The sequence below is a fragment of the Pezoporus occidentalis genome, unplaced genomic scaffold, assembly GCF_034315485.1.
Source record: "Pezoporus occidentalis ecotype Australia unplaced genomic scaffold, CSIRO_AGI_Poc_V1 ctg766, whole genome shotgun sequence".
Taxonomy (NCBI): domain Eukaryota; kingdom Metazoa; phylum Chordata; class Aves; order Psittaciformes; family Psittacidae; genus Pezoporus; species Pezoporus occidentalis.
In genome coordinates, this window is record NW_026916122.1 from 1 (window position 1) to 26,996 (window position 26,996).

The 26,996-nt window shown below is 63.7% G+C and overlaps 2 protein-coding genes and 1 non-coding gene across 3 annotated transcripts; 2 read left to right on the forward strand and 1 right to left on the reverse strand.

Annotated features, from left to right (window-relative positions):
- Positions 1 to 1,266: 1,266 nt before the first annotated feature.
- On the forward strand, positions 1,267 to 13,179 carry RNF41 (ring finger protein 41). The gene is made up of 6 exons (XM_062602430.1): positions 1,267 to 1,315; positions 6,296 to 6,408; positions 10,656 to 10,927; positions 11,462 to 11,597; positions 12,397 to 12,500; positions 12,825 to 13,179. Exons 2-6 carry the CDS (start codon positions 6,319 to 6,321, stop codon positions 13,174 to 13,176), a joined length of 954 nt encoding a protein of 317 aa, XP_062458414.1. The 5' UTR covers positions 1,267 to 1,315; positions 6,296 to 6,318; the 3' UTR covers positions 13,177 to 13,179.
- A 570-nt stretch (positions 13,180 to 13,749) lies between these two features.
- Positions 13,750 to 13,831, reverse strand: TRNAS-CGA (transfer RNA serine (anticodon CGA)). The gene has a single exon. It is a non-coding gene; the product is annotated as a tRNA-Ser (tRNA).
- A 270-nt stretch (positions 13,832 to 14,101) lies between these two features.
- On the forward strand, positions 14,102 to 26,985 carry SMARCC2 (SWI/SNF related, matrix associated, actin dependent regulator of chromatin subfamily c member 2; the record flags this gene model as incomplete). Its single annotated transcript, XM_062602432.1, has 27 exons — positions 14,102 to 14,236; positions 14,352 to 14,471; positions 15,175 to 15,260; positions 16,499 to 16,580; positions 16,654 to 16,746; positions 16,839 to 16,908; positions 17,539 to 17,608; positions 17,698 to 17,773; positions 17,866 to 17,997; positions 18,518 to 18,627; positions 18,735 to 18,859; positions 18,944 to 19,003; positions 19,096 to 19,133; positions 19,236 to 19,366; positions 19,448 to 19,519; positions 19,596 to 19,709; positions 20,877 to 21,030; positions 21,129 to 21,221; positions 21,428 to 21,547; positions 21,630 to 21,692; positions 23,272 to 23,530; positions 25,088 to 25,249; positions 25,339 to 25,403; positions 26,020 to 26,149; positions 26,231 to 26,397; positions 26,468 to 26,602; positions 26,694 to 26,985. Coding segments are annotated over exons 1-27 (3,130 nt in total), but the record flags the coding sequence as incomplete, so codon positions are not given.
- Positions 26,986 to 26,996: the final 11 nt, after the last annotated feature.

The following is a 26,996-nucleotide window of genomic DNA, read 5'->3' on the forward strand; positions in this document are numbered from 1 at the left end:
AGCACCCAAAGGGGGGTTTGTTCCCATTGGAAGCACCCAAAGGGGGGTTTGTTCCATTGGGAGCACCCAAAGGGGGGTTTGTTCCCAATGGGAGCACCCAAAGGGGGGTTTGTTCCATTGGGAGCACCCAAAGGGGGGTTTGTTCCATTGGGAGCACCCAAAGGGGGGTTTGTTCCCAACGGGAGCACCCAAAGGGGGGTTTGTTCCATTGGGAGCACCCAAAGGGGGGTTTGTTCCCAACGGGAGCACCCAAAGGGGGGTTTGTTCCCATTGGGAGCACCCAAAGGGGGGTTTGTTCCCATTGGGAGCACCCAAAGGGGGGTTTGTTCCATTGGGAGCACCCAAAGGGGGGGTTTGTTCCCATTGGGAGCACCCAGAGGGGTTTGTTCCCATTGGAAGCACCCAAAGGGGGGTTTGTTCCCAACGGGAGCACCCAGAGGGGGGTTTGTTCCCAATGGGAGCACCCAAAGGGGGGTTTGTTCCCAATGGGAGCACCCAAAGGGGGATTTATTCCCAATGGGAGCACCCAAAGGGGGGTTTGTTCCCATTGGGAGCACCCAGAGGGGGGTTTGTTCCCAATGGGAGCACCCAGAGGGGGGTTTGTTCCATTGGGAGCACCCAAAGGGGGGTTTGTTCCCAATGGGAGCACCCAAAGGGGGGTTTGTTCCCATTGGGAGCACCCAGAGGGGGGTTTGTTCCCAATGGGAGCACCCAGAGGGGGGTTTGTTCCATTGGGAGCACCCAAAGGGGGGTTTGTTCCCGGAGGGGGGGTTTGTTCCCATTGGGAGCACCCAAAGGGGGGTTTGTTCCATTGGGAGCGCCCAAAGGGGGGTTTGTTCCATTGGGAGCACCCAAAGGGGGGGTTTGTTCCCAACGGGAGCACCCAAAGGGGGGTTTGTTCCATTGGGAGCACCCAAAGGGGGGTTTGTCCCCATTGGGAGCACCCAAAGGGGGGTTTGTTCCCAATGGGAGCACCCAGAGGGGGGGTTTGTTCCCAATGGGAGCCCCCAGAGGGGGGGTTCCCTCAGGGGCTTGGTTGCATTGAGCCTGGGGCGGGTGGGAGCTTTGTTCTTCCCATTCCAACGGGACAAGAGGGATGAGGAGGCAGCTCCCAGCGTCCCTTCCCCGCTCATGGAGCGCTTGGGAAGGCGCCTGGGCTCCTGCAGGAGCGGAGCCTTCCCATCCCATTCCCGTTCCTTGCTCCCGGCATTCCAGGACGGGCGCCGGGAGCTGCGGAGGAGGCGAAGGGAAAAGATGGGCCTTTGGGAGCGCGGCCCTGCCCCGCGCCGCTCCGCCGGGAATTCTGCCGCGCAAGGTAAGCCGTATCCATCGGGATGCGGTGGGCACCCCCTCCCTCCCCATGGAGCCCTCGGGAATGCTCCAGGCCCGCTGCTGGAGCAGCTCCCAAGGAAGAGCCTCAAATCCCAAAGGATTCCATGGAATTCCAGCCCCAGGGGCTCCCAAAGCGCTCCTGCCCGGGACTTGGCTCCTATGGGAGCAGCTCCGGCACCGAGGCACGGGCAGGGTTGAACCCATCCAGCCCTGCCTGAATCATGGAATCCTGGAATGCTTTCCCTGGGAAGGGACCATAAAGCTCCTCCAGCCCCGGTTATTATGGGATGCTTCACGGTGGTGGTGGGCATGCGACAGAACTGGTTTGGGAATCTCCCCGTGGAGCAGTGGCCTTGGGAATGCGAAGCTCTCCAGTGCTTCCCAAAGCGGGAATTGCTGGGAAGAGCCCTCGGAGCCCCCCGGGAAGAGGCGGAGGAATTCCCAGGGCTTGGAATGCTCTGCGGGGCGCGGTGGATTCCCAAAGGAATCCTGGGACGTGCCCGGGGGGAATCCTGTGTGTGAGCCCCTGGAGATGGGATGGGTCCTGCTTCCTCACGGCGGGAATGCCGGCGGAGCTGTCCCCGTTCCCCTTGGATCCAGGCCTCTCCCAAGGCAGCATCCGCAGCATTCCCGGGCGGTGCCTTCCCCTTTCCGCTCTGCTCCCCAAGGGCTTCTGGGAAGCTTTGGGAAAGGGCTGGGGTGGCCAGCATGGGATGTCCATGGAATGCCAGAGCGCTTCCTCTCCCGTCCCGTCCAGCCCTTGGTGCTCTTGGGAGGAGCAGCACCCAAAGGGCCCGGGCCAGGAAGGTCCCAATGAGGCTGGAGCCGGAGCACCAGGAAAAGGGAAGGAAGAGAAGGGGGGAAAAGGGCCTCATCCCAGTCCTCATCCCGCTCCTCATCCCGCTCCTCATCCCAGTCCTCATCCCGCTCCTCATCCCGCTCCTCATCCCGTTCCTCATCCCGCTCCTCATCCCGTTCCTCATCCCGGTCCTCATCCCGCCCCTCATCCCGCTCCTCATCCCGCTCCTCATCCCGCTCCTCCTCCCAGTCCTCATCCCGCTCCTCATCCCAGTCCTCATCCCAGTCCTCATCCCGCTCCTCATCCCGCTCCTCATCCCGTTCCTCATCCCGCTCCTCATCCCAGTCCTCATCCCGCTCCTCATCCCGCTCCTCATCCCGCTCCTCCTCCCAGTCCTCATCCCGCTCCTCATCCCGTTCCTCATCCCGCTCCTCATCCCGTTCCTCATCCCGGTCCTCCTCCCGCTCCTCATCCTGCTCCTCATCCCGCTCCTCATCCCAGTCCTCCTCCCGCTCCTCATCCCAGTCCTCATCCCAGTCCTCATCCCGCTCCTCATCCCGCTCCTCATCCCGCTCCTCATCCCAGTCCTCCTCCCGCTCCTCATCCCAGTCCTCATCCCAGTCCTCATCCCGCTCCTCATCCCGCTCCTCATCCCGCTCCTCATCCCAGTCCTCATCCCGCTCCTCCTCCCGCTCCTCATCCCGCCCCTCAACCCGCTCCTCATCCCGCTCCTCCTCCCGCTCCTCATCCCGCCCCTCAACCCGCTCCTCATCCCGCTCCTCATCCCGCCCCTCAACCCGCTCCTCCTCCCGCTCCTCATCCCGCTCCTCATCCCAGTCCTCATCCCGCTCCTCCTCCCGCTCCTCATCCCGCTCCTCATCCCAGTCCTCCTCCCGCTCCTCCTCCCGCTCCTCATCCCAGTCCTCATCCCGCTCCTCCTCCCGCTCCTCATCCCGCTCCTCATCCCAGTCCTCCTCCCGCTCCTCCTCCCGCTCCTCATCCCAGTCCTCATCCCGCTCCTCCTCCCGCTCCTCATCCCGCCCCTCAACCCGCTCCTCATCCCGCTCCTCCTCCCGCTCCTCATCCCGCCCCTCAACCCGCTCCTCATCCCGCTCCTCATCCCGCTCCTCATCCCGCTCCTCATCCCGCTCCTCATCCCGCTCCTCATCCCAGTCCTCATCCCGCTCCTCATCCCACTCCTCATCCCAGTCCTCATCCCGCTCCTCATCCCAGTCCTCATCCCAGTCCTCATCCCGCTCCTCATCCCGCTCCTCATCCCAGTCCTCATCCCGCTCCTCATCCCGCTCCTCATCCCGTTCCTCATCCCGCTCCTCCTCCCGCTCCTCATCCCGCTCCTCATCCCGCTCCTCATCCCGCTCCTCCTCCCAGTCCTCATCCCGCTCCTCATCCCGCTCCTCATCCCGCTCCTCATCCCGCTCCTCATCCCGCTCCTCATCCCAGTCCTCATCCCGCTCCTCATCCCGGTCCTCATCCCGCTCCTCATCCCGCTCCTCATCCCAGTCCTCATCCCGCTCCTCATCCCAGTCCTCATCCCAGTCCTCATCCCGCTCCTCATCCCGCTCCTCATCCCGCTCCTCATCCCAGTCCTCATCGCGCTCCTCATCCCAGTCCTCATCCCAGTCCTCATCCCGCTCCTCATCCCAGTCCTCATCCCAGTCCTCATCCCGCTCCTCATCCCGCTCCTCATCCCGCTCCTCATCCCAGTCCTCATCGCGCTCCTCATCCCAGTCCTCATCCCGCTCCTCCTCCCGCTCCTCCTCCCAGTCCTCATCCCGCTCCTCCTCCCGCTCCTCATCCCAGTCCTCATCCCGCTCCTCCTCCCGCTCCTCATCCCAGTCCTCATCCTGCTCCTCATCCCGCTCCTCATCCCGCTCCTCATCCCGCTCCTCATCCCGCTCCTCCTCCCGGTCCTCATCCCGCTCCTCATCCCGCTCCTCCTCCCGGTCCTCATCCCGCTCCTCATCCCGCTCCTCATCCCGCTCCTCATCCCAGTCCTCATCCCGCTCCTCCTCCCGCTCCTCCTCCCAGTCCTCATCCCGCTCCTCCTCCCGCTCCTCATCCCAGTCCTCATCCCGCTCCTCCTCCCGCTCCTCATCCCAGTCCTCATCCCGCTCCTCATCCCGCTCCTCATCCCGCTCCTCATCCCGCTCCTCATCCCGCTCCTCCTCCCAGTCCTCATCCCGCTCCTCCTCCCGCTCCTCATCCCGCTCCTCATCCCAGTCCTCATCCCGCTCCTCCTCCCGCTCCTCATCCCGCTCCTCCTCCCGCTCCTCATCCCGCTCCTCATCCCGCTCCTCATCCCGCTCCTCACCCCACTCCTCATCCCGCTCCTCAACCCGCTCCTCATCCCGCTCCTCATCCCGCTCCTCATCCCAGTCCTCATCCCGCTCCTCATCCCAGTCCTCATCCCGCTCCTCCTCCCGCTCCTCCTCCCGCTCCTCCTCCCGCTCCTCATCCCGCCCCTCAACCCGCTCCTCATCCCAGTCCTCATCCCGCTCCTCCTCCCGCTCCTCATCCCAGTCCTCCTCCCGCTCCTCCTCCCGCTCCTCATCCTGCTCCTCCTCCCGTTCCTCATCCCGCTCCTCCTCCCGCTCCTCATCCCAGTCCTCATCCCGGTCCTCATCCCGCTCCTCATCCCGCTCCTCATCCCAGTCCTCATCCCGCTCCTCATCCCGCTCCTCCTCCCGCTCCTCCTCCCGCTCCTCATCCCAGTCCTCATCCCGCTCCTCATCCCGCTCCTCATCCCAGTCCTCATCCCGCTCCTCATCCCGCCCCTCATCCCGCTCCTCCTCCCGCTCCTCATCCCAGTCCTCATCCTGCTCCTCATCCCGCTCCTCATCCCAGTCCTCATCCCGCCCCTCAACCCGCTCCTCATCCCGCTCCTCCTCCCGCTCCTCATCCCGCTCCTCATCCCAGTCCTCATCCCGCCCCTCAACCCGCTCCTCCTCCCGCTCCTCATCCCAGTCCTCATCCCGCTCCTCATCCCGCTCCTCATCCCGCTCCTCATCCCAGTCCTCATCCCGCTCCTCATCCCGCTCCTCATCCCAGTCCTCATCCCGCTCCCCATCCTGGTCCCCATCCCGGTCCCCATCCCGATCCCGCTCCTCATCCCGCTCCTCATCCCACTCCTCATCCCGCTCCTCATCCCAGTCCTCATCCCGCTCCTCATCCCAGTCCTCATCCCAGTCCTCATCCCGCTCCTCATCCCGCTCCTCATCCCGTTCCTCATCCCGCTCCTCATCCCAGTCCTCATCCCGCTCCTCATCCCGCTCCTCATCCCGCTCCTCCTCCCAGTCCTCCTCCCGCTCCTCCTCCCGCTCCTCATCCCGCTCCTCATCCCGCTCCTCATCCCGCTCCTCATCCCGCCCCTCATCCCGGTCCTCATCCCGCTCCTCATCCCGCTCCTCATCCCGCTCCTCATCCCGCTCCTCATCCCGCTCCTCATCCCACTCCTCATCCCGCTCCTCATCCCGCTCCTCATCCCGGTCCAGCCCATCCCATGTCCCACCACCCTCACAGCGCAGAGCTGCCCCCGATCCCATCGCAGTCTCCCCTCTGAAAGCCTTTTCCCCCTGGATACGAATGCAGGCGTGCGAGTGTCTCGCCAGGGTCGTTGTTCCCAGGGTCATGTTGGGATTGGGAATGTGGCTCTGAAGAGGTGGCACTCGGTGCAATTCCCTTTGGATACTGGGATGCTCCTGGAGTCAGGGTGGTCCCAGCGTCCAAGTGGGCTTGAACCCAATGGAGCTGCTGGGGCTTGGCTTGGGAGCAGCCTCCAAAGGGATCGGAGGGGATTTTCCTGGGGGAGAATCCCAAGGGAAGGCCATGGGGGTGCGTGAGCAGCTTGGGCACGGGCTTGGCCGTGTCCCTCTTGGAGCCTCCAGAGGGATCCGTGTGCCTGTGTTCCCGTTGCTCCTGGTGCTGAGGCTGGGACCTCCTTTCCCATGGCTCTTCCCATTGGGAATGGGGGAGGAGGAGGAGCTGGGAAGCCGTGGGGCAGAGCTCGAGGGCGGCTCCAGGCCAGGGCGAGCAGCTGGGAACGGCGTCCTCGGGATGGGATTTGGGAATGGGGGGGGCTGGGATCCACTCCATCCCCCCCCACCCCATGGGATGCTCCCGTAACCACGGTGTCCGCGTGCGCAGGGTCCCGGAGGCGGTGCTGAGCGATGGGGTACGATGTGGCGCGCTTCCAGGGGGATGTGGACGAGGACCTCATCTGCCCCATCTGCAGTGGAGTCCTGGAGGAGCCCGTGCAGGTGCGTGCCATGGGGACACTGCTGGGGGTGCGACCCATGGGGACACTGCTGTGGGTGCGTGCCATAGGGACACTGCTGGGGGTGCGACCCATGGGGACACTGCTGGGGGTGTGATCCATGGGGACACTGCTGGGGGTGTGATCCATGGGGACACTGCTGTGGGTGTGATCCATGGGGACACTGCTGTGGGTGCGACCCATGGGGACACTGCTGTGGGTGTGATCCATAGGGACACTGCTGTGGGTGCGATCCATGGGGACACTGCTGTGGGTGTGATCCATAGGGACACTGCTGTGGGTGCGACCCATAGGGACACTGCTGTGGGTGTGACCCATAGGGACACTGCTGGGGGTGTGATCCATGGGGACACTGCTGTGGGTGTGATCCATAGGGATACTGCTGTGGGTGTGATCCATAGGGACACTGCTGTGGGTGTGATCCATAGGGATACTGCTGTGGGTGTGATCCATAGGGACACTGCTGTGGGTGTGATCCATAGGGACACTGCTGGGGGTGTGATCCATAGGGACACTGCTGTGGGTGTGATCCATAGGGACACTGCTGTGGGTGTGATCCATAGGGACACTGCTGGGGGTGTGATCCATAGGGACACTGCTGTGGGTGTGATCCATAGGGATACTGCTGTGGGTGTGATCCATAGGGACACTGCTGGGGGTGTGATCCATAGGGACACTGCTGTGGGTGTGATCCATAGGGACACTGCTGTGGGTGTGATCCATAGGGATACTGCTGTGGGTGTGATCCATAGGGACACTGCTGGGGGTGCGTGCCATAGGGACACTGCTGTGGGTGCGACCCACAGGGACACTGCTGTGGGTGTGACCCATAGGGACACTGCTGGGGGTGTGATCCATGGGGACACTGCTGTGGGTGTGATCCATAGGGACACTGCTGGGGGTGTGATCCATGGGGACACTGCTGTGGGTGTGATCCATAGGGACACTGCTGGGGGTGTGATCCACGGGGACACTGCTGTGGGTGTGATCCATAGGGACACTGCTGGGGGTGTGATCCATAGGGACACTGCTGGGGGTGCGACCCATGCTGGGGTGCGACCCATAGGGACACTGCTGTGGGTGCGACCCATAGGGACACTGCTGTGGGTGCGTGCCATGGGGACGCTGCTGTGGGTGCGACCCATAGGGACACTGCTGTGGGTGCGACCCATAGGGACACTGCTGGGGGTGTGATCCATGGGGACACTGCTGTGGGTGTGATCCATAGGGACACTGCTGTGGGTGTGATCCATAGGGACACTGCTGTGGGTGTGATCCATAGGGACACTGCTGTGGGTGTGATCCATGGGGACACTGCTGTGGGTGCGACCCATAGGGACACTGCTGTGGGTGTGATCCATGGGGACACTGCTGGGGGTGTGATCCATGGGGACACTGCTGTGGGTGTGATCCATGGGGACACTGCTGTGGGTGTGATCCATGGGGACACTGCTGTGGGTGTGACCCATAGGGACACTGCTGTGGGTGCGACCCATGGGGACACTGCTGTGGGTGTGATCCATAGGGACACTGCTGTGGGTGCGACCCATAGGGACACTGCTGGGGGTGTGATCCATGGGGACACTGCTGGGGGTGCGACCCATAGGGACACTGCTGTGGGTGTGATCCATGGGGACACTGCTGTGGGTGCGATCCATAGGGACACTGCTGTGGGTGCGTGCCATAGGGACACTGCTGTGGGTGTGATCCATAGGGACACTGCTGTGGGTGCGATCCATAGGGACACTGCTGGGGGTGTGATCCATAGGGACACTGCTGGGGGTGCGACCCATGGGGACACTGCTGTGGGTGCGACCCATAGGGACACTGCTGTGGGTGCGACCCATAGGGACACTGCTGTGGGTGCGACCCATAGGGACACTGCTGTGGGTGTGACCCATGGGGACACTGCTGGGGGTGTGATCCATAGGGACACTGCTGGGGGTGCGACCCACAGGGACACTGCTGGGGGTGCGACCCATAGGGACACTGCTGGGGGTGCGACCCATGGGGACACTGCTGTGGGTGTGATCCATGGGGACACTGCTGTGGGTGTGATCCATGGGGACACTGCTGTGGGTGTGATCCATGGGGACACTGCTGTGGGTGTGATCCATAGGGACACTGCTGGGGGTGTGATCCATAGGGACACTGCTGTGGGTGTGATCCATGGGGACACTGCTGGGGGTGCGACCCATGGGGACACTGCTGGGGGTGCGATCCATGGGGACACTGCTGGGGGTGCGACCCATAGGGACACTGCTGTGGGTGTGACCCATGGGGACACTGCTGTGGGTGTGATCCATAGGGACACTGCTGTGGGTGTGACCCATGGGGACACTGCTGTGGGTGTGATCCATAGGGACACTGCTGGGGGTGCGATCCATAGGGACACTGCCTCAGGCTCCGGAGCTCTGGATGCCCTGAGCCCCTGCTCCTGCTTCGGGGCAGTGGAAGGTAAGGAAGGAAGGGGCTGGAAGGGAGAAGCCTGGGATGGGTTTCCCCATCATTCCCTGTTCCTGGCAGCGGGAGCAGGGCTCAGCTGTGTCAATAGAGGGAGGTGACCTTTGGAAGGCTCTGCTCAGCCCAGCCCATCACCTGTGCCCCTTCCCAGCGGGAGCAGCACCGGGAGCTGCTCTGGGAATGCTCCATGTGGCCGGGGGCATGGAGGGTGATGGCCACCTCCTGAGCCGGGGCGGGGAGAGCTCTGCTGCTGGTGGGGCTCTCGCTCCTCCGTGTGGGCATCGAGGCTCTGCGTGGGGTTCAGCTGCTCCGGTTCGATCCCGTCAGCCCTTGTCCTGTCCCTGCGCCTCCTGACGTGGGGCTTGCATTTGGTCTCCAGGCTCTTTTCCAGCCCAGTTGGGTCAGTGGTGCAGTGGTGCTCTGATCCGACTCCATGATGATGCTCTGATGTTCTGGCTCAGTGATCCAATGGTGCTCTGATCCTCTGGATCAATGATCCACTGATGCTCTGATCCTCTGGATCAATGATCCAGTGGTGCTCTGATCCTCTGGATCGATGATCCACTGGTGCTCTGGTCCTTTGGATCAATGATCCAGTGCTGCTCTGATCCTCTGGATCGATGATCCACTGGTGCTCTGGTCCTTTGGATCAATGATCCACTGATGCGCTGATCCTCTGGATCAATAATCCAATGGTGCTCTGGTCCTTTGGATCAATAATCCACTGATGCTCTGATCCTCTGGATCAATGATCCAATGGTGCTCTGATCCTCTGGGTCAGTGATCCAATGGTGCTCTGGTCCTTTGGATCAATGATCCACTGATGCGCTGATCCTCTGGATCAATGATCCAATGGTGCTCTGATCCTCTGGATCAATGATCCAATGGTGCTCTGGTCCTTTGGATCAATGATCCAATGCTGCTCTGATCCTCTGGATCAATAATCCAATGGTGCTCTGGTCCTTTGGATCAATGATCCACTGATGCTCTGATCCTCTGGATCAATGATCCAATGGTGCTCTGATCCTCTGGATCGATGATCCAATGGTGCTCTGATCCTCTGGATCAATGATCCAATGGTGCTCTGGTCCTTTGGATCAATAATCCAATGCTGCTCTGATCCTCTGGATCAATGATCCAATGCTGCTCTGATCCTCTGGATCAATAATCCAATGGTGCTCTGATCCTCTGCATCGATGATCCACTGCTGCTCTGATCCTCCGGATCGATAATCCAATGGTGCTCTGATCCTCTGGATTGATGATCCAATGGTGCTCTGATCCTCTGGATCGATGATCCAGTGCTGCTCTGATCCTCTGGATCGATGATCCAATGCTGCTCTGATCCTCTGGATCAGTGATCCAATGGTGCTCTGATCCTCTGGGTCAGTGATCCAATGCTGCTCTGATCCTCTGCATCGATGATCCAATGCTGCTCTGATCCTCTGGATCAGTGATCCAATGATGCTTTCATCCTTTGGCTCAATGATCCACTGATGCTCTGATCTTCTGGATCAATGATCCAATGCTGCTCCGGTCCTCACTCGGTGATGCTCCGGTGCTCACTCAGCGATGCTCTGGTGCTCACCTGGTGATGCTCCGGTCCTCACTCAGTGATGCTCTGGTCCTCACTCGGTGATGCTCCGGTCCTCACTCAGTGATGCTCCGGTCCTCACTCGGTGATGCTCCGGTCCTCACTCAGTGATGCTCCGGTCCTCACTCAGCGATGCTCCGGTGCCCTCCGTCACCGCTGCCCTTGCTCCTGCAGGCTCCCCACTGCGAGCACGCCTTCTGCAACGCCTGCATCACGCAGTGGTTCTCGCAGCAGCAGACGTGCCCCGTGGACCGCAGCGTGGTGACGGTGGCTCACCTGCGGCCCGTGCCGCGCATCATGCGGAACATGCTCTCCAAGCTGCAGATCACCTGCGACAACGCCGTCTTCGGCTGCACGGCCGTCGTGCGCCTCGACAACCTCATGGCTCACCTCAACGACTGCGAGCACAACCCCAAGCGCCCCGTCACCTGCGAGCAGGGCTGCGGGTGAGCCTGCACCCGGCGCCGGGGGGTTCAGCTTGGCTGGAAGGGGGTGGGACGTGAGCCCGGCCTCTTGCTCCCTGCATTCATGTAGGGTCCGTTCCAACCCAAAGCGGGCCCTGGGGCCGTGGTTCCGATGGGGTGGTTGTGGTGGAGGGGACCCCGTCCTTTGTAGTGCTGGCTGGAAGCCCCAGGCTGCCCGGCTCCTGGATCCATCCAGAGCCATTTCAGCTCCGGTGGGAGCACTTGGTGCCCGTCCCCATCCCACCCATGTGCAGTGAGCATGCAGGCAGGATGCGTGGATGGATCAGCTTGGGGGCCAGCCGAGCTCGGATGGAGGAGGTTCGGGTGTGGGGGGAGCTCTGGAGCATCCCCATTGCCCGCCATAGCTCATCCCCTGCAGGGAGCCGGTGCTCCTGCACCCATCCCAGCTTCCAGCATCTCCTGGCTGGATTCATCCTGGAGCCTGTTCCCGTGGCAATGCTGAGTGCTCTGCTGTGTAACTCCCTCCCCTTCTCCTTGTCCCGTCCTCCTCCCCAGCTTGGAAATGCCCAAGGATGAGCTCCCCAACCACAACTGCATCAAGCACTTGCGATCCGTGGTGCAGCAGCAGCAGACCAGGATCGCTGAGCTGGAGAAGACCTCAGCTGAGCACAAGCACCAACTGGCAGAGCAGGTGGGTCCATGTGTGCCAGGGATGCCCATAGAGATGCCCACAGGGATGCCCATAGAGGTGCATATAGGGGAGCCCACAGAGATGCAGATAGGGATGCCCATAGAGGTGCACATAGGGGTGCCCACAGGGATGCCCACAGGGATGCCCACAGAGATGCCCATAGAGATGCCCACAGGGATGTCCATGGGGATGCCCACAGGGATGCCCATAGAGGTGCACATAGGGATGCCCACAGGGATGTCCATAGGGATGCCCATAGAGATGCCCACAGGGATGCCCATAGAGGTGCACATAGGGGTGCCCACAGGGATGCCCACAGGGATGTCCATAGGGATGCCCACAGGGATGCCCATAGAGGTGCACATAGGGGTGCCCACAGGGATGCCCACAGGGATGCAGATAGGGATGCCCATAGAGGTGCCCATAGGGGTGCCCATAGGGGTGCCCACAGGGATGCCCACAGGGATGTCCATAGGGATGCCCACAGGGATGCCCATAGAGGTGCACATAGGGGTGCCCACAGGGATGCCCACAGGGATGTCCATAGGGATGCCCACAGGGATGCCCATAGAGGTGCACATAGGGGTGCCCACAGGGATGCCCACAGGGATGCCCACAGGGATGCCCACAGGGATGCCCACAGGGATGCCCATAGAGGTGCACATAGGGGTGCCCACAGGGATGCCCACAGGGACCCCAGGGTGAAGGAGGTGGCTGAGGGTGCCGTGGGGGCACCTCGTGGCCCAGCAGTGACGATGGGAAGGTCCCGTCCCCGTTCCCCCCCCCGATGTCATTGCAGAAGAGGGACATCCAACTGCTCAAGGCCTACATGCGCGCCATCCGCAGCGTGAACCCCAACCTGCAGAACCTGGAGGAGACCATTGAGTACAACGAGATCCTGGAGTAAGTGCTCGGGATTCAAGGGGTGCTGGGGAGCAGGATTGGTGCTGGGAGCTGCTGGCACCATGGAGCATCCGCAGCTTCCCACTTGCATCCAAAGCTTCTTTGGGAAGGAGGCAGCTTCTGACCACGTTAGCTGGGTGCAGAGGGGGGGGACACAAGAGGTGATGAGTTCAAACTGGCCCGGGTTCAGGTTGGGGGCGAGGGAAGCTCGTGGTGGGTGACCGGAGCCGGTTTGGCTGCCCCATGCCAGGGGGATGCTCCGCTCCGTGATGCCCTAGGGCAGCAGAGCCGCGGGCACTGATCCTGCCCGCGCTGTGCCCGCAGGTGGGTGAACTCCCTGCAGCCGGCGCGGGTGACGCGCTGGGGGGGGATGATCTCCACGCCGGACGCCGTGCTCCAGGCCGTCATCAAGCGCTCGCTGGTGGAGAGCGGCTGCCCCCCGTCCATCACCAACGAGCTCATCGAGAACGCGCACGAGCGCAACTGGCCCCAAGGCTTGGCCACGCTGGAGACGCGGCAAATGAACCGGCGCTACTACGAGAACTACGTGGCCAAACGCATCCCCGGCAAGCAGGCCGTGGTGGTGATGGCCTGCGAGAACCAGCACATGGGCGAGGACATGGTCCTCGAGCCGGGGCTCGTCATGATCTTCGCTCACGGCGTGGAGGAGATCTGAAGGAACCCCATGGTGATGGAGCCGCCTCCATCCTCGTGGTCCTCAGCCCTTTCATCTCCATCCTTTCGCTTCCAAGGACTTGTGGGCGCTGGATCCATCTCCCTCTGGATTCCCCAAGCCAAAAGGGGGCGGGGGGGGGGCTCAGCACCCTCGCTCTGTGCATGCACCCCTTGGGTGGCTCCCGTTCTCTCTGCTCTTCCTTCAGTGCCCGTGGGTCCGGTTTGGCTTTGCCCTTCTCTTGGTTGGCGCTGATTGGAGCCTAGGGACCGGCCCCCGAGCCCCCGGATAGGGCTCGGGGCTGGCTCCCACCCCCCCGTTCCCCTCGGGACCTTTTAATTTATTGGCCGTTTCGGTTGGGTTTAACCGGATTTCCTACCCCGGTGGGCACGGGGCTGCAGCCATCAATAAACGGCGTTCTCCTTCCTTTAGCTCCGTGCTCCCGAGAGCGATGCTGAGGGTCAATGGTGGTGTTGTGGGGGGGTGGTCCCCCCGTTTTACGGTGTCCCGCATTGAAAAGAATAAGGTTTGGATGCGGGGTTCCCCCCCCCAAAAAGAAAGAAAAGGAACGGGTTCCGTCACGGACAGGATTCGAACCTGTGCGGGGAAACCCCATTGGATTTCGAGTCCAACGCCTTAACCACTCGGCCACCGTGACTCCCGCGCCTCCCTCCGCCGCGCTCCGCCTAGAGCGGCTCCCACCGCATCCTCCCCGCTCCCATCCTTTACCCCCATCGCTCCCGTTCCATCGCTCCCGTTGCCACCGGGATAACGGGAAACACCGGGGAGCACCGCGGCGAAACGGGAGCGTTTTTTGGCTGGGGGGGGGGGGTGCGTGATGTGTGCGAGGTGCGGAACAGCCGGCAGGGGGCGCCACAACGCGTGCGTGCTTTGCGTCGCCGCTAGGGGGCGCTGCAGCGCGGCGGCGGGGAGGAGGCGGCCCCGCTCCAAGATGGCGGTGCGGAAGAAGGACGGCGGCCCCAACGTGAAGTACTACGAGGCCTCGGACACCGTGAGCCAGTTCGACAACGTCCGGCTGTGGCTGGGCAAGAACTACAAGAAGGTAAAAAGGGAACCGGGAGAACCGGGGGGGGGGTGAACGGAGCGCGGGGCCGCTGCTCGCTTCACCGGGCCCGGCCGCCATTGCCGTCGGTGAGCGGAGGCCCCGGTGCCCGCAGTACATCCAGGCCGAGCCCCCCACCAACAAGTCCCTGTCGAGCCTCGTGGTGCAGCTGCTGCAGTTCCAGGAGGAGGTGTTCGGGAAGCACGTCAGCAACGCGCCGCTCACCAAGCTCCCGGTGAGCGCCCGGCGCCGCTAACGCCAGCGCCCCCGGAGCGGGGCCGGCCGAGGCCCCGGTGATGGCCATGGGGATGCTGGGGGGGGGACAGGGCCTCAGCCGCGGGCAGTGCCCCATAGGTGGGGGGTGAGGCCGCAGTGATGGCCCAGGGGACTGCCATGGGTCCCACCCCTGTTGGGGCAGGGTCCCCCTATGGGGCATGGGCAGTGCCCCATAGATGGGGGGTGAGGCCCCAGTGATGCCCCAGAGACAGCCCCCCCATAATGAGGAGGGGACTCCCATGGGTCCTACCCCCCAATGGGGCAGGGGCAGTGCCCCATAGATGAGGAGTGAGGCCCCAGTGATGCTCCAGGGGACTGCTATGGGGCCCACCCCCATTGGGACAGGGCCCGGGCCGTGGGGCAGGGACAGTGCCCCATAGATGGGGGTGAGGCCCTGTTGATGCTCCAGGTGACTCCCAATGAGCAGGGGACTCCCATGGGTGCCACATCCATTGGGATAGGGGGGAATGCCCCATAGATGGGGGATGAGACCCCACTGATGCCCCAGGGACAGTCCCCTCAGTGACACCCAATGAGCAGGGGACTCCCATGGGTCCCACCTCCATTGAGACAGTGCTCCCCCATGGGGCAGGAGCAGTGCCCCATAGATGTGGGGCTGGCCCCCACCCCCCCCCCCATGCCCCCTTTCTTCCCCCCTGCAGATCAAATGCTTCCTGGACTTCAAGGCGGGGGGGTCCCTGTGCCACATCCTGGCCGCTGCCTACAAGTTCAAGAGCGACCAAGGCTGGTGAGTGCCCCCCCCATGGACCCCAATGGGGCTGAGCTGTGGCCATGCCCCCACCCTGCCCTATGGACCCCAATGGGGCTGAGCCGTGGCCATGCCCCCACCCTGCCCTATGGACCCCAATGGGGCTGAGCCGTGGCCGTGCCCCCCGCCCTGCCCTATGGACCCCAATGGGGCTGGGCCGTGGCCGTGCCCCCCCCCATGGACCCCAATGGGGCTGGGCCGTGGCCGTGCCCCCCACCCTGCCCTATGGACCCCAATGGGGCTGGGCCTATGGACCCCAATGGGGCTGGGCTGTGGCCGTGCCCCCCCCATGGACCCCAATGGGGCTGAGCCGTGGCCGTGCCCCCCGCCCTGCCCTATGGACCCCAATGGGGCTGAGCCGTGGCCGTGCCCCCCGCCCTGCCCTATGGACCCCAATGGGGCTGAGCCGTGGCCGTGCCCCCCGCCCTGCCCTATGGACCCCAATGGGGCTGAGCCGTGGCCGTGCCCCCCCCATGGACCCCCTGAGCCGTGGCCGTGCCCCCCATGGACCCCAATGAGGGGCCTGGGACCCCCTGGGCTGGCCGTGCCCCCCCCATGGACCCCAATGGGGCTGAGCCCCCGTGCCCCCCGCCCTGCCCTATGGACCCCAATGGGGCTGAGCCGTGGCCGTGCCCCCCGCCCTGCCCTATGGACCCCAATGGGGCTGAGCTGTGGCCATGCCCCCACCCTGCCCTATGGACCCCAATGGGGCTGGGCCGTGGCCGTGCCCCCCCCATGGACCCCAATGGGGCTGGGCCGTGGCCGTGCCCCCCCCATGGACCCCAATGGGGCTGGGCCATGGCCGTGCCCCCCCCATGGACCCCAATGGGGCTGAGCCGTGGCCGTGCCCCCGCCCGTCGTGGCCGTGCCCCCCGCCCTGCCCTATGGACCCCAATGGAGCTGGGCCGTGGCCGTGCCCCCCGCCCTGCCCTATGGACCCCAATGGGGCTGAGCCGTGGCCATGCCCCCACCCTGCCCTATGGACCCCAATGGGGCTGAGCCGTGGCCGTGCCCCCCGATGGGGCTGAGCCGTGGCCGTGCCCCCCGCCCTGAGACCCCAATGGGGCTGGGCCGTGGCCGTGCCCCCCCCCATGGACCCCAATGGGGCTGGGCCGTGGCCGTGCCCCCACCATGGACCCCAATGGGGCTGGGCCGTGGCCGTGCCCCCCCGGGCCGGAGCTGGGGCTCTCACTGCCTCCCTCTTGTCTCCCAACAAGGCGGCGTTTCGATTTCCAGAACCCGTCGCGCATGGACCGCAACGTGGAGATGTTCATGACCATCGAGAAGAGCCTGGTGCAGGTCAGACCCGGACCCCCCCGGGCCCCCCCTCACTGTGACCCCATTGCTCAGCACCATCCTTCCCCCCCCATAGAACAACTGCCTGGCCCGGCCCAACATCTTCCTGCAGCAGGAGCTGGAGCCCAAGCTGCTGAGCAAGCTCAAGGACATCGTCAAGCGGCACCAGGTCCGTGGCCCCGGGGGGGGTCCCTATGGGGCCTGCACCCAACGCCCCCCCCCTCCAGCCCCCCAACCTTGTTGTTCCCCCCCACCCCACAGGGCACCGTGACCGAGGACAAGAGCAGCGCCTCCCACATCGTGTGCCCCGTGCCCGGGAACCTGGAGGAGGGTGGGTGCAGGGGGACCCCCGTGGGAGCGGGGCTGGGGGTGCTATGGGTGCTGCTATGGGTGCTGGGGGTGCTATGGGTGCTGCTATGGGTGCTGGGGGTGCTGTGGCTGCTATGGGTGCTGGGGGTGCTATGGGTGCTGCTATGGGTGCTGTGGCTGCTGGGGGTGCTATGGGTGCTGGGGGTGCTATGGGTGCTGCTATGGCTGCTGGGGGTGCTATGGGTACTATGGGTGCTGTGGGTGCTGTGGCTGCTATGGGTGCTGGGGGTGCTATGGGTACTATGGGTGCTATGGGTCTTGGGGGTGCTGGGGGTGCTATGGGTACTATGGCTGCTATGGATGCTGGGGGTGCTAGGGGTGCTGGGGGTGCTGCTGGGGGTGAGTGCTGTGAGGTCTATGGCTGCTATGGGTGCTGGGAGTGCTGAGGATGGTATGGGTGCTGAGGGTGCTGCGGATGTTGTGGGTGCTATGGATGCTGTGGGAGCTGTGGGTGCTGTGAGTACTGCAGATGCTGTGGATGCTATGGGTGCTGTGGCTGCTATGGGTGCTGTGAGTGCTATGGGCATTATGGGTGCTGTGGGTGCTATGGGTCCTATGGGTGCTGCGGGTGCTCAGCCCCCTTGTCCCGCAGAGGAGTGGGTCCGGCCCGTGATGAAGCGCGACAAACAGGTCCTGCTGCACTGGGGCTATTACCCTGACAGGTGAGGGGCGACGGGGGGGGGGTTGGCGTGGATGGAGCCCGAGGGCCCCCTCTCTGCCCATTGGGTGTCCCCCCCCCATTGCCCCCCAGCTACGACACCTGGATCCCCGCCAGCGAAATCGAAGCCTCCGTTGAGGATGCTCCGACCCCGGAGAAGCCCCGGAAGGTAACGGGGCGGGGGGGGATCCCTGTTGCTGTGTTCCCCCCGCACCCCAAACCGGTGCCAGGATGGAGGCTGCAGCCCCCCCCCCCCTTCAGGTCCATGCCAAGTGGATCCTGGACACGGACACCTTCAATGAGTGGATGAATGAGGAGGACTACGAGGTGCAGGACGAGAAGAGCCCCGGCGCCCGCAGGAAGAAGATCTCAGCCAAGACCCTGACGGATGAGGTCGGTGTGGGGGGATGCTGTGGGGATGGGGGGGTGCTATGGGGATGGGATGATGGGGGGGGATGCTATGGGGATGGGGGAGTGCTATGGGGATGGGGGGGATGCTATGGGGATGGGGGGGATGCTATGGGGATGGGGGGATGCTATGGGGATGGGGGGGTGCTATGGGGATGGGGGGGATGCTATGGGGATGGGGGGGTGCTATGGGGATGGGGGGTTGCTATGGGGATGGGGGGGTGCTATGGGGATGGGGGGATGCTATGGGGATGGGGGGGATGCTATGGGGATGGGGGGATGCTATGGGGATGGGGGGGATGCTATGGGGATGCTATGGGGATAGGGGGGTTGCTATGGGGATAGGGGGGTGCTATGGGATGCTATGGGGATGGGGGGGTGCTATGGGGATGGGGGGGATGCTATGGGGATAGGGGGGTGCTATGGGGATAGGGGGGTGCTATAGGGATGGGGGGGTCTCTGCTTGGCCACAGTGACACCCCCCCATGTCCTGACACCCCCCCAGGTGAACAGCCCCGACTCGGACCGCAGGGACAAGAAGGGGGGCAACTACAAGAAGCGCAAGCGCTCGCCCTCGCCCACCCCCGAGGCCAAGAAGAAGAACGCGAAGAAGGGGTGAGCCCCCGGGGGGGGGGGACCGGAGGGGCAGGGCCCTGAAGGGTGGGGGGGGGGCTCTGGTGGTGATGGGGCCATGGGGGGGGTCTCTCTTTGTCCCTTCGCAGCCCCTCCACCCCTTACACCAAGTCCAAGCGGGGGCACCGCGAGGAGGAGCAGGAGGATCTGACCAAGGACATGGACGAGCCCTCGCCCGTGCCCAACGTGGAGGAGGTCACCCTGCCCAAGACAGGTCCGTGGGGTGCCCCCCACCGCCCCCGGGCTCTGGTCACCAGCACGGGTTGGGGGTGCTCAGCGCCGCTTCCCTTTGCCGCAGTGAACACCAAGAAGGACTCGGAGTCTGCGCCCGTCAAGGGGGGGACCATGACAGACCTGGGTGAGTGGGAGCCAGCGGGGATGAGCAGTGGGGCAGGACCCCCTCCCCCCCCCAGCCCCATAGCTCCCCATCCCTGTTCCCCCCCATTCCAGATGAGCAGGAGGATGAGAGCATGGAGACGGCCGGGAAGGTGAGCGGGGCTCCTGCGGCTGCTGGGGCCTCATCCTGCCCTGCGTGAGGGATGGGGAGGGTCCCGGAGCGAAGGGGTTCAGGCGGTGCTGGTCTGGGGCAGGACGAGGAGGAGAACGGCACCGGGAGCAAGGGGGAGCAGGCCAAGAACCCGGAGCTGCACGAGGACAACGTGACGGAGCAGACCCATCACATCATCATCCCCAGCTACGCCGCCTGGTTCGACTACAACAGGTAGGGCCCAATCCTGGATGGGGGTGAGGGTGGTGCTGGGGGACCCCCCCCGGGCCCTCCTTGACGCTCCCCCCTCCGCAGCGTCCACGCCATCGAGCGCCGAGCCCTGCCTGAGTTCTTCAATGGGAAGAACAAATCCAAGACCCCGGAGATGTGAGGCCCGGAAGCTCGGTGCCGCCGGTGCCCGCGGTGCCGCGGTGCCGGTGCTGAGGCCCCCGTTCGCCCGCAGTTACCTGGCCTACCGGAACTTCATGATCGACACGTACCGCCTCAACCCGCAGGAGTACCTCACCTCCACCGCCTGCCGCCGCAACCTGGCCGGCGACGTCTGCGCCATCATGCGGTACGGCCCCGCGCATCCGCTGCGAGCCGCTGCGACCCCGTGGCGTCCGTGGGACCCCTTCGTTATCCATGGGCATCCATTGGGATCCATAGGCATCCATTGGGATCCATGGGCATTCATTGGGATCCATGGGCATTCATTGGGATCCATAGGCATCCATTGGGATCCACTGGCATCCATGGCCATCCATTGGCATCTGTGGGATCCATGGGCATTCATTGGGATCCATGGGCATCCATTGGCATCTGTGGGATCCATGGGCATTCATTGGGATCCATGGGCATCCTTTGGGATCTGTTGGCATCTATGGGCTTTCATTCAGATCCATTGGCATCCATGCGATCCATGGGCGTCCATTGGCATCCATTGGCATCCATGGGATCTGTCGGGATCCATGGGCATCCATTGGCATCCATGGGAAACATTGGCATCCATGGGCATCCATTGGGATCCATTGGCATCCATGGGTATCCATTGACATCCATTGGGATCCATTGGCATCCATGGGTATCCATTGGCATCCATTGGGATCCATTGGCATCCATTGGCACCCATGGGAAACATTGGCATCCATTGGCATCCATGGGCATCCATTGGGATCCATTGGCATCCATGGGTATCCATTGGGATTCATTGGCATCCATTGGGATCCATTGGCATTCATTGGTATCCATGGGCATCCATTGGCATCCATTGGGATTCAGTGGTATCCATGGGTATCCATTGGCATCCATTGGGATTCATTGGCATCCATGGGTATCCATTGGCATCCATTGGGATTCATTGGCATCCATGGGTATCCATTGGCATCCATTGGGATTCATTGGCATCCATGGGTATCCATTGGCATCCATTGGGATTCATTGGCATCCATTGGCATCCATGGGTATCCATTGGCATCCGTTGGGATTCATTGGCATCCATGGGTATCCATTGGCATCCATTGGGATTCATTGGCATCCATGGGTATCCATTGGCATCCATTGGGATTCGTTGGCATCCATTGGGATTCATTGGCATCCATGGGTATCCATTGGCATCCATTGGGATTCGTTGGCATCCATGGGATCTGTTGGGGTCCATTGGCATCCGTGGGGATCTGTGGGCTCTAGTGAGATCCATGGGATCCATCGGGAGCCGTTGGGCGCTGAGGCCGCTTCCCCGCAGGGTCCACGCCTTCCTGGAGCAGTGGGGCCTCATCAACTACCAAGTGGACGCCGAGAGCCGGCCCACCCCCATGGGGCCGCCCCCCACCTCCCACTTCCACGTCCTGGCTGACACCCCCTCGGGGCTGGTGCCGCTGCAGCCCAAGACCCCCCAGGTGGGTGCTGGTGGGGGGGGGTTCGGCTGCATCCTCCCCTCCTCTGCCTGCCCCCGGGGGTGGGGGGGGGGGGTCGCACAGCTTCCCTCGTGCCCCAGGGCCGGCAGAGCGACGGCGAGGCCAAGACCGGGCGCAAGAGCAAAGACCTGGAGGAGCTGGGCCCGGAGCCCACCAAGGGGAAGCCGGAGCTGGTGAGCGGCTCCCGGGGGGGCAGGGGGGGGGCCGGCCCCCGAGGAAGGCTCCTTCCCTCCTCCCCCTCGCGCCCCGCATGCAGCCCTGCCCCATGGAGCAAAGGGGGGGGGGGCACTGAGGGTTCAATGGGGCGGGATGGGAGCAGCGTCCTCCCCACGGCGCCGTGCCCAGTGTCCTGTGTGTGTGTCCCCCCCCTGCCCCACAGCAGAGCGCGGCCGCGCAGCAGATGCTCAACTTCCCCGACAAGGGCAAGGAGAAGCCGGCGGAGCTGCAGAACTTCGGGCTCCGCACGGACATGTACAGCAAGAGGAACGTCCCTGCCAAGGTGCCCCCCCTGCCCCACACACCCTGACCCCCAACCAGCGCTCAGCCCCCCCCCCCCTCCCACCCCATCTCCATCCCCATAGAGCAAAGCGGCCGCCAGCGCCACGCGGGAGTGGACGGAGCAGGAGACGCTGCTGCTGCTGGAGGTGAGTGGGGTGGGAGGGGGGGTATAGGGGACCCCATTGAACACCCCCCCCCCCCAACTGCGTCCTGCAGGCACTGGGGGGATAATGGGGACAAAGGACCCCATTGATCTCCCCCCCCCCCCCAAAACACTGATGGGATAACGAGGCCACTGCACCCCATTGACAGCCCCACAAGTACTGGGGGGGTAACAGGGCCATTGCATCCCTTTGACCCCCCCCAAAGACACTGGGGGGATAACAGGGCCATTGCATCCCTTAGACCCCCTCCCCAAAGACACTGGGGGGATAACAGGGCCATTGCATCCCTTAGACCCCCCTCCCCAGAGACACTGGGGGGATAACAGGGCCATTGCATCCCTTAGACCCCCTCCCCAAAGACATTGGGGGGATAACAGGGCCGTTGCATCCCTTAGACCCCCCCCCAAAGACACTGGGGGGATAACAGGGCCATTGCACCCCATTGACAGCCCCACAAGCACTGGGGGGATAACAGGACCATTGCATCCCATTGAGGGGGGTGCACTGAGGGGGATAACAAGGCCATTGCACCCCATTGACACCCCTACAAGCACTGGGGGAATAACGGGGCCATTGACCCCCCCCACAAGCACTGCTGGGATAATGGTTCCATTGCACCCCATTGCCCCCCCCCCAAGCACCACTGGGATAATGGTTCTGTTGCTCCCCCCCCAAGCACTGCTGGGATAACGGTTCCATTGCCCCCCATTGCCCCCCCCAAGCACTGATGGGATAACGGTTCCATTGCCCCCCATTGCCCCCCCAAGCACTGCTGGGGTAACGGTTCCATTGCCCCCCCAAGCACCGCTGGGGTAACGGTTCCATTGCCCCCCATTACCCCCCCAAGCACTGATGGGATAACGGTTCCATTGCCCCCCATTGCCCCCCCAAGCACCGCTGGGGTAACGGTTCCATTGCCCCCCCAATCACCGCTGGGATAACGATTCCATTGCCCCCCATTGCCCCCCCAAGCACCGCTGGGATAATGGTTCTATTGCTCCCCCCCAAGCACTGATGGGATAATGGTTCCATTGCCCCCCATTGCCCCCCCAAGCAACACTGGGATAACAATTCCATTGCCCCCCATTGCACCCCCAATCACCGCTGGGGTAACGGTTCCGTTGCCCCCCCCAAGCACTGATGGGATAACGGTTCCATTGCCCCCATTGCTCCCCCTCCAGGAGTACCACTGGGATAACGATTCCATTGCCCCCCATTACCCCCCCAAGCAACACTGGGATAACGATTCCATTGCCCCCCATTGGCCCCCCAATCACCGCTGGGGTAACGATTCCATTGCCCCCCATTGCCCCCCCAAGCACCGCTGGGATAACGGTTCCGTTGCCCCCCATTGCCCCCCCAAGCAACACTGGGATAACGATTCCATTGCCCCCCATTGCCCCCCCAAGCACCGCTGGGGTAACGGTTCCATTGCCCCCCCAATCACCGCTGGGGTAACGGTTCCATTGCCCCCCCAAGCACCGCTGGGGTAACGGTTCCGTTGCCCCCCATTGCCCCCCCAAGCACCGCTGGGGTAACAGTCCCATTGCCCCCCTTGCAGGCGCTGGAGATGTACAAGGACGACTGGAACAAGGTGTCGGAGCACGTGGGCAGCCGCACGCAGGACGAGTGCATCCTGCACTTCCTGCGCCTGCCCATCGAGGACCCGTACCTGGAGGACTCGGAGGCGTCGCTGGGGCCCTTGGCCTTCCAGCCCATCCCCTTCAGCCAGTCCGGGAACCCCGTCATGAGCACCGTGGCCTTCCTGGCCTCCGTCGTGGACCCCCGCGTGGCCTCCGCCGCCGCCAAGTCCGCGCTGGGTAACGCAGCGGGGAGCAGGATGGGGCCTGTGGGGAGAGGGATGGGTTAGGGGGGATGAGGCACACAGGGAGAGGGGTGAGAGCTGTGGGAGGGCTGCGGAAGGGTGGGATGAGCGCTATGGGAATGCTATAGAAGGATGGGATGAGTGCTACGGGATGAGGGATGAGTCCTGTAGGGAGAGGGGTGAGAGCTGTGGGAGGGCTGCGGAAGGATGGGATGAGTGTTATGGGATGAGGGATGAGTGCTATGGGATGAGGGGTGAGTCCTGTAGGGAGAGGGTGAGAGCTGTGGGAGGGCTGTGGAAGGATGGGATGAGCGCTATGGGATTAGGGGTGAGTGCTATGGGATCAGTGCTATGGGATGAGGGATGAGTGCTATGGGATGAATGCTATGGGATGAGGGATGAGTGCTATGGGATTAGGGGTGAGTGCTATGGGATGAGTGCTACGGGATGAGGGGTGAGTCCTGTAGGGAGAGGGGTGAGAGCTGTGGGAGGGCTGCGGAAGGATGGGATGAATGCTATGGGATGAGGGATGAGTGCTATGGGATGAGTGCTATGGGATGAGGGGTGAGTCCTGTAGGGAGAGGGGTGAGAGCTGTGGGAGGGCTGTGGAAGGATGGGATGAGTGCTACAGGAATGCTGTAGAAGGATGGGATGAGTGCTATGGGATGAGCGCTATGGGATTAGGGGTGAGTGCTATGGGATGAGGGGTGAGTCCTGTAGGGAGAGGGGTGAGAGCTGTGGGAGGGCTGTGGAAGGATGGGATGAGTGCTAAAGGAATGCTGTAGAAGAATGGGATGAGTGCTATGGGATGAGGGATGAGTGCTATGGGATGAGTGCTATGGGATGAGTGCTATGGGATGAGGGATGAGTGCTATGGGATGAGTGCTATGGGATGAGGGATGAGTCCTGTAGGGAGAGGGATGAGATCTGTGGGAGGGCTGTGGAAGGATGGGATGAGTGCTACAGGAATAGGAAGTTGTGCTATGGGATGAGGGAGATGTGATAATGAATCCTATGGGGAGAGGAGAAGGTCTAGAGGGAGTCCTATGGGGCAAGCAGTCCTGCAGGGAGATGGGGCCTGTAGCAAGATGGGAATGGGTCCTAGGGGGAGTTCTGTGGGGAGATGGGATGAGTCCTATAGGAAGTTGTTCAGGGAGATGTGACAAGGCCTATGGGGAGAGGAGCACGGTCTATGGAGAGATGGGCAAGGTCTGTGGGGAGAGGGGTATGGTCTGTGGGGAGACGGGCAAGGTCTATGGGGAGATGGGAAGGTCTATGGGGAGAGGGGCAAGGTCTATGGGGAGATGGGAAGGTCTATGGGGAGAGGGGCAAGGTCTATGGGGAGAGGGGCAGGGTCTATGGGGAGAGGGGCAGGGTCTATGGGGAGAGGGTCTCAGCGCTGTAGGGAGCCCTCCAGGGAGGCAGGGATGCGCTGGGGAGGCAGGAAGAGCCCTGTAGGGAAGAAGCCCTATGGGGAAAGAGCCGAGCCCTGGAGGGGCGATGGGGCGAGGCCTGCGGGGAGCCCCCCTCCCATGGGGTCTCTGCCCCACAGAGGAGTTCTCCAGGATGAAGGAGGAGGTGCCCACGGCGCTGGTGGAGGCCCACGTGCGCAAGGTGGAGGAGGCGGCCAAGGTGACCGGCAAGGCTGACCCGGCCTTCGGCCTCGAGAGCAGCGGCATCGCCGGCACCGCCGCCGAGGAGCCCGAGCGTGGGGGTGAGCCCAGAGCCATGGGGGGAGAGCATGGGGGGGGGCACGGCACTGACCCTGCCCTTGTGCCCCCCCCACCCCATCCTGCCCCACAGAGGAGAGCGGTGCTGAGGAGGCACGGGCAGAGGCGCAGCCGGCGGAGGAGAAGAAGGAGGCGAAGGTGGGGGCTGGACCAGGGGGGTTGTGGGGCTGGGATGGGGCTGAGATGGGGCAGGGAATGGGGCAGGGAATGGGATAGGGATGGGGCAGGGAATGAGGTAGGGATAGGGTTAGGGATGAGACAGGGAATGAGGCAGGGAATGGGGTAGGGATGGGGTTAGGGAATGGGGCAGGGATGGGGCAGGGAATGAGGTAGGGATAGGGTTAGGGATGAGACAGGGAATGAGGCAGGGAATGGGGTAGGGATGGGGCAGGGAATGGGATAGGGATGGGGCAGGGTTGGGGTTAGGGATGGGGCAGGGAATGAGGCAGGGAATGGGGTAGGGATGGGGCAGGGAATGAGGCAGGGAATGGGGTAGGGATGGGGCAGGGAGGGATGGGGCAGGGTTGGGGTTAGGGATGGGGCAGGGAATGAGGCAGGGAATGGGGTAGGGATGGGGCAGGGAATGAGGCAGGGAATGGGGTAGGGATGGGGCAGGGAATGGGATAGGGATGGGGCAGGGTTGGGGTTAGGGATGGGGCAGGGAATGAGGCAGGGAATGGGGCAGGGAATGGGGTAGGGATGGGGCAGGGAATGGGGCAGGACCTGATCTCCTCCCTCCGTCCGTGCCCCCCAGGAGCCCCGCGATGGAGCCCCCGAGGAGGAGGTGAAGGAGAAGCCGGGGGAGGCCCCCAAGAAGGAGGAGGAGAAGGGGAAGGAGGCGGAGGGCGAGAAGGAGCCGGACAAGGGCGATGCTGACGGCGCAGGTGAGCGTGGGGCAGAGCTGGAGCCGGGGCCGAACCCCCCCCATGGCCCTGCCCCATTGCCACGGCCCCCGTCCCACCCAGGGGAGCCCGAGAAGGAGAAGGAGCCCAAGGAGGGCCCCGAGGAGGGCCCCAAGGAGCAAGCGGAGCCCGAAGGCGAGCGCAAGGCCAAGGTGGAGCGGGACATCGGCGAGGGGAACCTGTCCACGGCGGCCGCCGCCGCGCTGGCTGCTGCCGCGGTGAAGGCCAAGGTGAGGGGCTGGGGGGGGGTCCGTGTGTGTATGGGGGGGGTGGATGTGGGTCTGACCGCCCCCCCCGCAGCACCTGGCGGCCGTGGAGGAGCGCAAGATCAAGTCCTTGGTGGCGCTGCTGGTGGAGACGCAGATGAAGAAGCTGGAGATCAAACTGCGGCACTTCGAGGAGCTCGAGACCATCATGGACCGCGAGCGCGAGGCCGTGAGCGGGGCTGGGAGGTGATGGGGGGGGGGGGGGGTCCGTTTTCCACCCCCCCCCCACCTTGCTGACCCCCTCCCAACGTTATTCCCAGCTGGAATACCAGCGGCAGCAGCTGCTGGCCGACCGGCAGGCCTTCCACATGGAGCAGCTCAAGTACGCCGAGATGCGGGCGCGCCAGCAGCACTTCCAGCACCTGCAGCAGCAGCAGCAGCAGCCGCCGCCGCCGCTGCCCCCCGGAGCCCCCCAGCCCCTGCCCGGCCCCACCGGAGCCCCCATGGCCCCCACCGCGCACCCGCTGGCGGCACCGCCCGCGCCCACCATGGTGGCACCCGCTGAGCCCGCGCTGCCCGGCGGCCCCCCCCAACAGGCACTGGCACCCCACGGTGAGGATGGG